The 12,572-nt window shown below is 40.3% G+C and overlaps 1 protein-coding gene across 1 annotated transcript; it reads right to left on the bottom strand.

Annotated features, from left to right (window-relative positions):
- Window positions 1–5,102: 5,102 nt before the first annotated feature.
- kmt5aa (lysine methyltransferase 5Aa) lies at window positions 5,103–10,843 on the bottom strand. The gene is made up of 7 exons (XM_070850783.1): window positions 10,623–10,843; window positions 9,039–9,189; window positions 8,072–8,345; window positions 7,869–7,956; window positions 6,562–6,621; window positions 5,631–5,821; window positions 5,103–5,534 (listed from the first exon to the last, which is right to left on the bottom strand). The coding sequence occupies exons 1-7, from the start codon at window positions 10,629–10,631 to the stop codon at window positions 5,324–5,326; spliced, it is 984 nt and encodes a 327-aa protein (XP_070706884.1). The 5' UTR covers window positions 10,632–10,843; the 3' UTR covers window positions 5,103–5,323.
- Window positions 10,844–12,572: the final 1,729 nt, after the last annotated feature.

Genomic DNA, 12,572 nt, shown 5'->3' with positions numbered 1-12,572 from the left:
TCAGTTAGTTAGTTTGTGTTATTGTGTGACTTTGGTGTTTTAAAGAGTTAATTCATATTCAACACGTTTGTGTTTCACACAATAACACAAACAAACTAACCGATTCGTAGAAACATTAGACTAACAATTCCCAGGGTAAAATTACTGTTTTTGTCAATGGAGTCTGGTGGCCTTGGAGGAAGGAAATAAAAGGATGTTCCAGCCGACTTAGACGACCTACTGGACCAGTTCCAAACCTTTTAGTACCAATCACTCATTTCTAACACAAAATATGTAAAAAATAAAATAGGGCTGATGTTTAAAAATAGTTCCCCTTTAATTACCTCCTAGAAAGGTTTGTACTGTACAGACTTGTGCTTTCATGCATCATTCATACAAAGCCTCAAATATAAACATGGCTGCACAGCTGTGTTGTCCAATTGCACAGCAGAATAAAAACAGCACATTATTTAATCATGAATGAAATCATGAAGTTAAGGGACGGTTGAGGCGCTAGAAATGGTTTCTATAAAGGGGAAAACAAAGTTGAAATGAGGAAGTCTGGTTTACATATTTAAAAAAAGCTAAGTGGTGGTTGCTGCTTCTGCTTTTCCAGCTTGTCGTCACACTTAACCCCGACTGACGTCTTCACCCCCGAGGGGCAAAGAATAGCTGAGGTGTGCTTTAACAGTAGTGGCACTTTATCTTCATTTAAACTCAGCCAGCGAGGTGGAATAAATGAATGTAAAATGACTATAATGAGGACTGCGACGAGGCTAAACATGAGCGAGTGTCAAAGCAGCTACTCCTGTTTTACATATTCAAAATAATGGTATTTATTACAAGAGCTTCATATTCTAGACTCCATACCTGGAAGTCAAAGGGATCTGGACGATTTAGGAAAACAGTGAAACATTAAAAGGGAAATGTAGTCAAATGAGGCTCCTTGTTTAAGTCGGCGTTGATCACCACCTCTCATGTGTGTCCCTGATTAAAAGAATGGGTGTTTAAAAGATTTAATGACTGGATCAGTGCTTTGTTTAATGAGCTGGCTTTTATTCAAACATGTCTCCTCAATGATAATAAATACTGTATACTGTCATGTTTGAGGTGTTTGTCTGGTTTTTAATCCTATATATGATAGTATAATATCATATATATGATACTGTCATTTTGGGGGATGTGATTTGTGGTGCTTTTGAACTGTATTGTATAAAACAGAGACATGACAGAAAGGATCCCTACAGAGATAAACCTGTAAGATCTTTTTGGTTGAACCACAAACGGCTATTTTATCGCTCTCTTCAATCACACCAGACTCCATTGAAAAAAACAGCAATTTTACTTTTCAGAACGTGGGAGTGTCTGGACCTCCACAGGATATTGGAAACACTGAAGTCACACTGAGTCATGTGTCCCACAAGATGAAAAACATTTGGATTTAATTAAAACCTGGTTGTGCAAACAAAGCTATTGACTCACATTTATACATTTTCAATCACAAATTTACTTAATAAAATGCCACCACCAGACTCCACTGACAAAAACAGTACTTTTACCTCAGAGAGCACAGGAGTTAGTGAGACTCTGATGTTTCAAAGAGTTATTTTGGATCCAAACTTGCCTTTTTAAACACCAAAGTCACGAGGCAGCAGCAGAGCAGCAACTCTTGTGTTCTGTGATGTAAAATTACTGTTTTAGTGAATGTAGTCTGGTGTGTGTGCAGAGAGCGATATAACGGCCGTTTGTGGTTAAACCAAAAGGATCTTCCAGGTCTCTCTCTGTAGGGATCCTTTCCATGATGCTGTCACACACTTAGAATAACACTCTGAGCCTGTCAGTGGATCAAACAAGCTCTTTTAGTGGACCTACTGTGATCAGGTGCAGTTGTCCCACAGGATTACCATTGCAGACCATCAAGGCTCCCGGCTGAGGAGATCTACTGGACCAATTCCCAAACGTGCAAACATTTTGAACCCAGAACATGAAAAAGTAGGGCCCAGGTTTAAAAACACACTTAGTTAACCATCAACAGACTCACACAAAACTACTGGAGCACTTTCAAAATGTAAAATATGTAAAAAAGGTGTAAAAATACCAGAATTCTCCTTTTAATGTCTTAAAGAACAAATCAGACGGCCACTCGTGTTGGTTGCATATTACATCTTTATTTCATCGATGCCTAAACCCCAGCATTAAGATTTATTTAATGCTACAACAGCACAGATCTATTATGTCCTAAAATGGCCAACAGGTCAGTTTTTAACCCCTCAGGTATTATTGCATTAGTTCTATGTAAAGAATGGAAAGATGCAACATGTTTGTTTAAGAAAAAGGCTCACATGAAAACATCTCACACATGTAACACAATGCTACGGTTAGAGGAGGCAGGGGAAGTGTTGAGAAGGAAGGTCAAAATTTCTCTATGTAATATACATTTCCTGAAACTTGCTTTCCTGCATTCGTAAGACTGGGCTCTTTGTTTTAACACTGCTGACTTCTGTTCCCACCCCCTTCTGTAGTTATTTGAATTAAAATAAAAACAGGGAATCAAAGGAATCCTGGAATTCAATAATATACTGAATATTTTTGGAAGCTTTGATAACTTTCATGATGCCTGAACACTTTTGTAGAAAACCTCCTGCACAGACGCATCAAGAGAGGACGGATGACATTTGGTACAACAGCCAGGTCTCATATTTAGCATCATTTTGAAACAAACCTGCTACAAATACGTAAAAAAAAATGGAATTCTTTGAGAAAAAGTTTGGCATTATGGGACATACGCTTATTCGCTTTCCTGCTGGGAGTTAGATGAGAAGATCGACACCACTCACATGTCTGCCGGTTGAACTTGAAGCAACCGTTATTAGCGTAGCTTAGCATAAAGACTGGAAGCGGGGGGAAACAGCTAGCATGGCTCTGTCCAACGGTTACAAAAGCTTCCTAGCAGTACCTCCAAATATGAGATGTTAATTAATTAATGTCTGAGGTTTCTATTAACTTTGGACAGAGCCAGGCTAACTCCTTCCACCCGTTTCAAGTCTTTATGCTAAGCTAGGCTAACCGTCTTGTAGCTTCATATTTAACACAAACAAACAAAAGCGGTCTTCATTTTGTCATCTAGCAGAAAAAGCTAATAAACTAATCCCCTAAACATCAAACACTTTTCTTTAAATCGGAGCCCCGGATCCCTCAGAATAACGATATCAAGCTCATAATAATAATAATAATTAAAAAAAAAACCTATGATAATTTAGATAATACTAGCAGTAATACAAACAGCACCGATAAGACGAGGAAGTGCTGCACAACAAAATCCGGTTAGAAGAAGTGATGAGACATGTCGAATACAATTAATTCATCATCAGTGATTCAAACACATTTGAATTCATCCTGCTGGATCTGAAACTCTGGATTTAATATGTTGAATAATTACATTTATATATATTAATTGTATTTCATCATGCCCTGTTATTGTATTTAATTTAAAAGTTTAATTCACTGTCGCTATATTCTTCAAAAACAAATCCCATTAAAAGACCAAAACCAACAAGCGAGCGTCTCTACTAGTGAGTGTGTGCATCACAGCCTGGTTTTTCTTCTTCCTCTGAACCTCAGAGCTCCATTTTTGTCCAAAAACTATTAAAAACACCTTAATGAGCGTCACTGTTACGCTGCCTGACGTCTTCCTTCATCATCATGAACACACACACTGTGGTTTAGTCTGACTCAGTCACACACACACCGCCCTGCCGCCCCAAATACTCACTACAGCACCAAATGTGGATTCATCCGCCGCTGAAAATAGTCCCAAAAAATGCGGTATTTCCTCCTGTTTGAGTGACGTTTAATTAAAAAGTGGTTTCGGTCTTTTAGTGGGATTTGTTGGAATATCACCAGACGTGTGCTTTAATTAAAGCAGATTTGTTCTTCTGATTTAAACACTTCCAGGTGATAAATTAGAGGATTATTAGTTAATAATTTGACCAAAGTATTGATAATTAAGCTAAAAATACTGTAAACGACAACAGGATTCTGGATTATAATCAGATATATGTAGTGTGACTGTAGTTTAATGCACAGAATCTGACATTTCCTTTAAAAAATATTGTATATAATAACAAAAAAAGCAAAAAGAGAGTAATAATAATCATTTTTTTGAGGTTAAATCAAACACAAATCAGGATAATTAAGATAAATCGGAGAAGCCAGAAATGTTAAGAGGTAAATTTGACCTTCTGGTTATAATTCATGATGAAAAAGCTACTAAAATATAAAATAAGAAACGACCTGTTGGCGGCTCAGCTGTTAAATACTCTCACATGTGAGCGGCGAAGATGAGCAGAGATCTACGTTATACAGTCGGAGTGTAACAGTTCACCAAACACCTGTTTTATGTTTTAACGTAAAACATGTTTAACCAAGAATGTGAAAAAAAATTTTACTTCCCAAAATGTTGAACTTTTCCTTTAAACCACCCGTGGATTAGCCAGAGCCAATAAATATATTTACAAAGTGCAGTAACATACAAAGTGTTTAATTTATATCTAAGTGAAATTAAAAGTGATCAATTTATAGATAATATAGATAAATTAGTAGATTTCTACCTTTAACACATTTGGATTTAAATCTTTTGGATATTTCAAATGTGTTGTGCATTTTAAATATTAAAAATTACAATATGGGCTAAAAACTAAAACAAACAAAAACTCCTATCACAACAGAGGAAGATTATTGATCTGTAAGTATCCCTGTGTGATCCTGTAAGTATCAGATCTTTTGTAGGACACTTTGGTGAACTATTACAACTCCACTAAAAACGACTGCTCCTGTGAGTTTCGATGGCTGAAATCAGATTCCACTCAAACATGATGTTGTTGTTGGTTTGTTATTTGCATGTTGTAGTTCTTGCTGATCCAAACGGGGCTCTGGGGCCTTAAATATACGTATTGCTAACTACTAATTAAGAAAAAGCAGTATAAAAATGCAGAGCATTAACTACCACCTGCATGCTGTAGAAGCATTGGTCTATAGGGAATACAAAATGTACAAAAGAAATGTGCTGCAAAACAACCAGAATGTTTGATTTACACATAAATAAAATTACAGATGTCCTCTGACGAGGCAGATGGACCTCAGCTGACTCGTGTAAGTACCTCATCGACCCCTTTGAACACACATCCCCCCTCCCGCTTCCTCAGTACTGGAACAAAAAGGGAACACATTCTGTTTCTAAGGCATTTGTACACTAGCTAATGAGAAACACAAGTGTTACTGTACGTTTCCCTTTTCTTTTCTTTTTTTTGTGTGTTTTGTTTTTTTTAAATCGACGACTCCTCGATCAGTATTTGAGCCATGGGTGAGCGGCGATGGAGGCCTTACTGCGGTCTCCGTAGTCGTAGAGCAGCTCCTCGCCCTCGTCGATGTCTCGGGAGGCCACGAGGATGAGGTGAGGGACGCCGTTGATGTCGTGGAGTTTCGTTTGGCAGTTTCCGGCTTTACTGTGATTTATCAAGCGACCCATTCGGCCGCTCTCTTTCGTGGCGTCCACACTGTTGGAATGAAACAGAGCGGGAACATAAGTAGGTCATCATGTAGGTTTGCTAAATACTAAACATCTCAGCTAGAAACGAGCTGGTTGATCATACCAGTAGGTTTTGCAGAGGTACTGGAAGTAGTACATGTAGCAGCCGGTGGCAGGGTTTAGGGCGTATTCGGCCTCCCTCTTCTTGGCGTCGGTGATCTGCAGCAGGTCTCCGTGGTACTCCACCACATACTCGCCTTTCTGGAAACACCGAGTAGCAAATACTGCTCTCCCCTTTCCTTCTATGTGCTGCACCTACAGAGCAGCAGGAGAGGAAAGTATTTACACAGTGCCAAAGTGTTATTTAATACTTTAATACTAATACTAAAGTATTTAATACTTATTTTAAAAGGCAGAAATGTGGCGTCTAAGAGACTTTTAAGTGAAAAAGGTTTTGAAGTTGGTCCAGTAGTTCGCCTGAGCCTTTGGGACACCGCACCTGATCACAGTAGGTCCACTAAAAGTGTTTGATCCACTGACAGGCTCAGAGTGTTATTCTAAGTGCATCATGGAAAGGATCCCTACAGAGAGAGACCTGGAAGATCCTTTTGGTTTAACCACAAACAGCCGTTATATCGCTCTCTGCACACACACCAGACTCCATTGAGAAAAACAGTAATTTTACTTTGCAGAATATGGGAGCTTCTGCTCTACTGCTGCCTCGGTCAGTTAGTTTGTTGGTGTTATTGTGAGACTTTGGTGTTTTGAAGAGTTACTTCACATCACAACACATATTTGTGTATCACACAATAACACGAACAAACTAACCGATCGAGGCGACGGCAGACTAACAATTCCCAGGGTAGAATTACTGTTTTTGTCAATGGAGTCTGGTGGCGATAAAAAGGATTATGTTCCAGCTGTTGCAGCTTGTTTATTGCATTTAATTGCAGGGTGGGAAGCTTTGCTCTCAACCCTTTTCTGTTCGACTGCATGATAAAAGCCACAGAAGTAATCTCATTACATTAGAGATGGAAACAGAAAACTCCTTGTACCTCCATTCCTTCCTCTATTCCCTTTGTGATGAGTTCATCTATGAGCTTCTTTTCTTCACACTGGAGACAAAGAGGAACATGAGATGGTATTACTGACGAGGAGCTCTCTCACACAGAATCAGATTACTGGCCTAAATAAAATAACCAGATTACATTTCCAACACCAAGGTGTCCCAGGATACTATTAATCCATTCATAAGATTGAGTCGTCATCCTTTTGTCTTTTCCCACATGAAAAACACCAGAAACACCAGAACAGCGGTGTAGCTTGTCCCATTCTTGGTTCACACTCTCCTGTCAGACTCTTGAAGAGGTCAGAGTTATTTCCTCCGGCAGCAGCTTTCTCTGAGCTCCTCACTGTGACATTCAGCGACTCCGGCTGCTTCACAGATGATTCGGCTGCTGAAAGGTTCTTTCCTGTAACCTCCAGGTTTGGCGTTATCACTTTAAGTAGAAGGTCAAAGCCGAGCATCTCAGAAGACGACCAGTTACGGCTTAACACCAAAATCAATCAATCAATACGGCAAGAGACTGACGCAGCCAGGACGGAAGGTCATTTTGACTGGTTTTCACTCATAAAGGAAGTTATTTACACTGTTAATATAAGACTTGCCGGCCTGGCAACATTAAAAGCAGCTACGAGGAGTTTTTATCTGATTATGAAACAGTCTCTGAGTAAAGCTGAAGCCTCTAATGACTGATATGAGATAAAGAGGAGAGAAGATTGGCTGTTTCCTTATTCTAAAAGCGTTCACCCTGATCTGACTCCCTGATAAACCAGACGAAAAGATTCACAGCAGGCAGACAGAGGAGCTTAGTTTGGCATTTTTTTTTGCAGAGCACAGGACAAACCTTGGTTGATCTGTGCTGCATAAAGACACTTTAACTGTCAGCTGCTGTTACATGATCACGATAACAACATGGAGGCTCTCTAGGAGGAGATCAGGGCTGCACAGACACACCTGAGCAGAGCCTGTCGCTGTCACATTAACAGGCCACAGCAGTTCACATACAGCAGAGCTAGCTAACGTTTGGGCTGACTTCAGTGAAGGTAGCGAGCCAAACTTTATCCTGGGAAACACTTTTGTCCACAGCGTCACCACAACCAAAACCACATCACACTTCCTTGTTCCTGCTTTAATGCTAAATAATAATACCCATAATGCAGCACTCCACACAGAAACTTCAGGGGATTTTCCAGAACATGTTTCCTGTTTTAATGCCTATATGGTCCAATTATATTATGACACCTGTCCCAGCCTGTGTGGTGACACCGACAGCCAACAGACAAAGTAAATCCATCTTACCTTTAACTCTGTTTCACTTTTTCTTGAGCTTCGTCTTATTGGATAATAGTCAGTAACTTTTCGGTTTTGGGAGTTTTTCCCTCCGGCACTGCAGCGGGAAAAGAAAACGACGATGAGAATAAATATTAAACGATCAACTCAACCAGATTTCCTCCATGATGGTTTTTTAAATTAAAAGAAACGCATCAATACTCAGGACGTACATTCTTAGTGTGGACTTCTTTCCTTTGACCTTGAGGCGGACTCCTCTCCTCTGGCGGCTGTGGTTGGCGTGGAGGGGAGTGTTGGACAGACTGTTACCCAGAGGCAGGGAGAGATCGGTGGGGGAGCGGAGGCAGGTCTGAGAGCAGTAGAGCTGCGGAGGAGATGGTTGTTCATCTGACCAGCAGGGTGAACACTGGCTGTAGCTGCTCTCCATCTCTGGGAAGTCGGTCTTTGAGTCTTTGGGTGTGGCGCTGATGGTGTTTGTTCTCCTGCCTGCTGGGAGGAAAGACTTCATCATCCTGAGCCGTGATCTTCTAACTCATTGTTTCTTGGTGGTTTAAAATTATTGACAGTCCGCCGCATCAGGACCGAGGTGTTTTAGGCTGAGCCCAAAACAAATGGCTCACTTTGTTGGCTTTATAATAAAAGAGTGTCAGATTGGGGCCACAAACAATTAGCTTCTCAATTAATCAATCAGCTGTTTGGCCCACAAAATGTCAGAAAACGATTAATATGTTGATCCGAGCTTGAAATCGATTTCATTGTCGATTGATCTGATGTTTCCCAACATGACGTCTTGTTTTGTCCTCAACCCAAAGATATCGAGCTCATCGAAAACAGAAAATATTTACATTTAAGGAGCCGGGATGAGAGAATTATGGCTGTACGTACTTAAACTGATTCATCAATTATCAAAATAGTTGGAGGTTAATTTAATAGATGGCAGCTAATCGATTACTTGATTTATCATTGCAGCTCCAGTGTTGATATGAATCAGTGAATCAGTCCTAAAACTGCCTTAAAAAACTAATTAAATGAGTCGATTCGATGAAAATAACCTGGATTATTTTAACCTGAATCTGAAGAGCGTGGTTCTGGTGTTTCAGGTTCCTCTCACTACCTAATCTACTGTAATATAGAAATAAAACAGTAATCTGAAACAGCTCTCTACAGACACACGCTTACCGTCTCCCGGCCTCGGAGCATCAGTTTGCTGGCAGCATATCGGGGAGCACCGTCCCTCCTGCGTCAGCTTGGTCGTCTTTTCATCGCGAGCTGGTGATCTGGACTTGGGGCAGCTTAAGACAGTGACTGAATGGCTGTTGCAGACGATCTCCTGTGAATTCAGGGGAGAAAACGGATTCACGTCCACGTCGGTGCAGCTGTATGAGTGAAGTTTTCCATTAAAAAAAAAGAACTTGGACCCCATGAGAAGATATTGATTGACAGTTCGCATGCACAAGCAAAAAGAGCAAACATATAATCAAGAAACATACATGAAGTAAATAAAGACATCAGGTAAAACAAGCTAGACTTCATTTTATTATCAGATGTGACTAAGACGAGCAGCAAACCTCACTTTTTTTACCTTTTAACTTGAAATATGACAGAAACTATTAAAATTGCCTTTTTAAAAATTGGCTTTACAAATGTTTTTTGAGGAAGGAAAGACATTCAGAGTGTTATTAGCCCCTTTAAGTTCCCTTTAGATTAGTTTTTTCTTTTATTTATTGATATGTAATGTTGATATTTTACACAAATGTGCAGTATATGAAGTTAGTTGCATACGGGATCAGAAAATGAATGTACTGTATGAAGGCTTCTCCACATTGTGTGCAAGTTTATTATTTTAATATACTATTTTATTAATTAAGAGATCCACTCTCTTAATTTAAACCACAGAAGCCTACATTTGGTTATTGGGAGCAGCTTAATCTAAACAGATTAAAGAGTCCTGTGCAGTAGAATAAATAAAACTGTACATCCAGTATTATATCCAAAGGAATTACTCACATCAATTATCTAAATAGTCACTAAAATGAGCTCCACATTTACCTGCTGCAACATTTAAGTGATGCAAACATCACTGATTATAATCCAATAATATAATATATATGATTCTGAAATGGGATAATCTGCATAATAAGTACTTTTTGGTACTTTTGAGAGCACGTTGATGCCAAAACATTTACTTCAACAGTGTTTTAGATTTACCAGGAAGTATTCCTCCACCACAGAGTACAAGTACCTTAAAACTGTACTGCAGTACATTATTATACTGGAGTAAAAGTGGTGCCAGCTGTGGTGTGGGTGGGGCACCATGCTGGCTCCACACCCCCACCAGCCCCTTTAAATCCAGCACAGTCAGGGCACAAACAGGCCTCCTGGCTCCTGATCTCTTAATCAAATCCACTCAAATTAAACGGATTGTTCTTCAACAGCTGCTTTTAAACCCACAAAACCCCCTTAAAATAAGCCCAATCCGTGTGTTAGGTGGTGTGGAGCCAGAAGGCTGCTGTGTCCTCAGCTAGCTCCCACATGGAGCCAGCTAATGTTAGCACAGCTCTCCTCCACAATAAGGCTCGTTTACAGCTAATGTGACCACACTGACCCAGCAGCCAGTAACAGCCGTGAATTAGAATATTAAAATCAATACAAAACAATCATGTTAGTCTTATTTATCTCCGGTTAATACGCCCAGATGAGCTGGCTGCTCCTCAGCGGTACTTCACCTGTGTTTGCTGATGATGCCCCAACAAGCAAACTTACCCCGTTCATGTCCGACTTGTTTTCTCGGCTCCTCGCTCGGCTCAAGCTTCTCCGTTCAGAGGGAAAAATCAATGAGGTTTTTCCGCCACTTCAGAGATCAAACTCGCCCAGCTCCCGCGGCACTGCCCTCCCGACCAGCTGGCCCCCTTCCACGGTGACTCTGCGCCCTTCGGAGGTGTTTAAACTGCCAGCAGCTCAACCGATGCAGCCTCCACAGCTCCTGTCCGCCATTTTTCTAACGAGTCAGTGAAGGAGGCGAGACGAGGCGATGTCTCCCCCTGCAGGCCGAGTACTAGTACTGCACTGGGAGTACTAGTACTGCACCGTGAGAGTACTAGTACTGCACTGTGAGTACTGGTACTGCACTGTGAGAGTACTGGTACTGCACTGGGAGTACTAGTACTGCACCGTGAGAGTACTAGTACTGCACTGGGAGAGTACTGGTACTGCACTGTGAGAGTACTAGTACTGCACTGGGAGAGTACTAGTACTGCACTGTGAGTACTAATACTGCACTGTGAGAGTACTAGTACTGCACTGTGAGTACTGGTACTGCACCGTGAGAGTACTAGTACTGCACTGTGAGTACTGGTACTGCACTGTGAGAGTACTAGTACTGCACTGTGAGTACTAATACTGCACTGTGAGTACTAGTACTGCACTGTGAGAGTACTAGTACTGCACTGTGAGTACTAGTACTGCACTGAGAGTACTAGTACTGCACTGTGAGAGTACTAGTACTGCACTGAGAGTACTAATACTGTACTGTGAGTACTGGTACTGCACTGTGAGAGTACTAATACTGCACTGTGAGTGCTAATACTGCACTGTGAGTACTAGTACTGCACTGTGAGTACAAATACTGCACTGTGAGTACTAGTACTGCACTGTGAGAGTACTAATACTACTCTGTGTAAGAGTACTAATACTGCACTGTGAGTACTAGTACTGCACTGTGAGTACTAATACTGCACTGTGAGTACTGGTACTGCACTGTGAGAGTACTAATACTACTCTGTGTAAGAGTACTAATACTGCACTGTGAGTACTAGTACTGCACTGTGAGTACTAATACTGCACTGTGAGTACTGGTACTGCACTGTGAGAGTACTAATACTGCACTGTGAGTACTAGTACTGCACTGTGAGTACAAATACTGCACTGTGTAAGAGTACTAATACTGCACTGTGAGTACTAGTACTGCACTGTGAGTACAAATACTGCACTGTGTAAGAGTACTAATACTGCACTGTGAGTACAAATACTGCACTGTGAGTACTAATACTGCATTGTGAGAGTACTAATACTACTCTGTGTAAGAGTACTAGTACTGCACCGTAAGAGTAAGAACACTTGATTGTAAAAGTACAAATTCTACAGTGTAAGAGTACTAATACTGCATCGTAAAAGTACTATTACATTGTAAAAGTAGCATTCAAATAAAAGTGTAAATAAAAGTGTTAATTCTGCACTGTAAAAATACTAATACTACGCTGTAAAGTACTAATAGTACTCTGTAAAAGTATTTATACTACACTACTGTCCTTCTCTCATACACACACATTCCCGTCTTTCTATAGTTATGAGGACTCTTAATACATTCCCCAGGCCCTTACCTTAACCTTTACCATGCCAGCCAAATAACTGACCCTTACCCTTATCTTAACCTTACCCTTAACTTAATTCTACCCTTAACCTTCAAACCAGGTCTTAACCCTCAAACGGCCCTTTGAAGTTTTGAGGACCAGACAAAATGTCCTCACAACAATAGTTTAGATCTTAAATTTCTCATATTTTCTTTTCCCCCCTGATTGTTAGTCTTTGTATTCATGCAGAACATATGTACTTTGAGCTAATTATGATATTCTATTGACTCCTTTAATCAGAACTGATGCAATATAAAAAATGCCCCAAACTGTTTTATTATTGTTTTTTACATTTTCTTTATCA

Source organism: Pempheris klunzingeri, chromosome 19 (assembly GCF_042242105.1).
Source record: "Pempheris klunzingeri isolate RE-2024b chromosome 19, fPemKlu1.hap1, whole genome shotgun sequence".
Taxonomy (NCBI): Eukaryota; Metazoa; Chordata; class Actinopteri; order Acropomatiformes; family Pempheridae; genus Pempheris; species Pempheris klunzingeri.
Note: the sequence above shows the minus strand (reverse complement) of the source record. Positions and strands in the feature narration are given on the sequence as shown.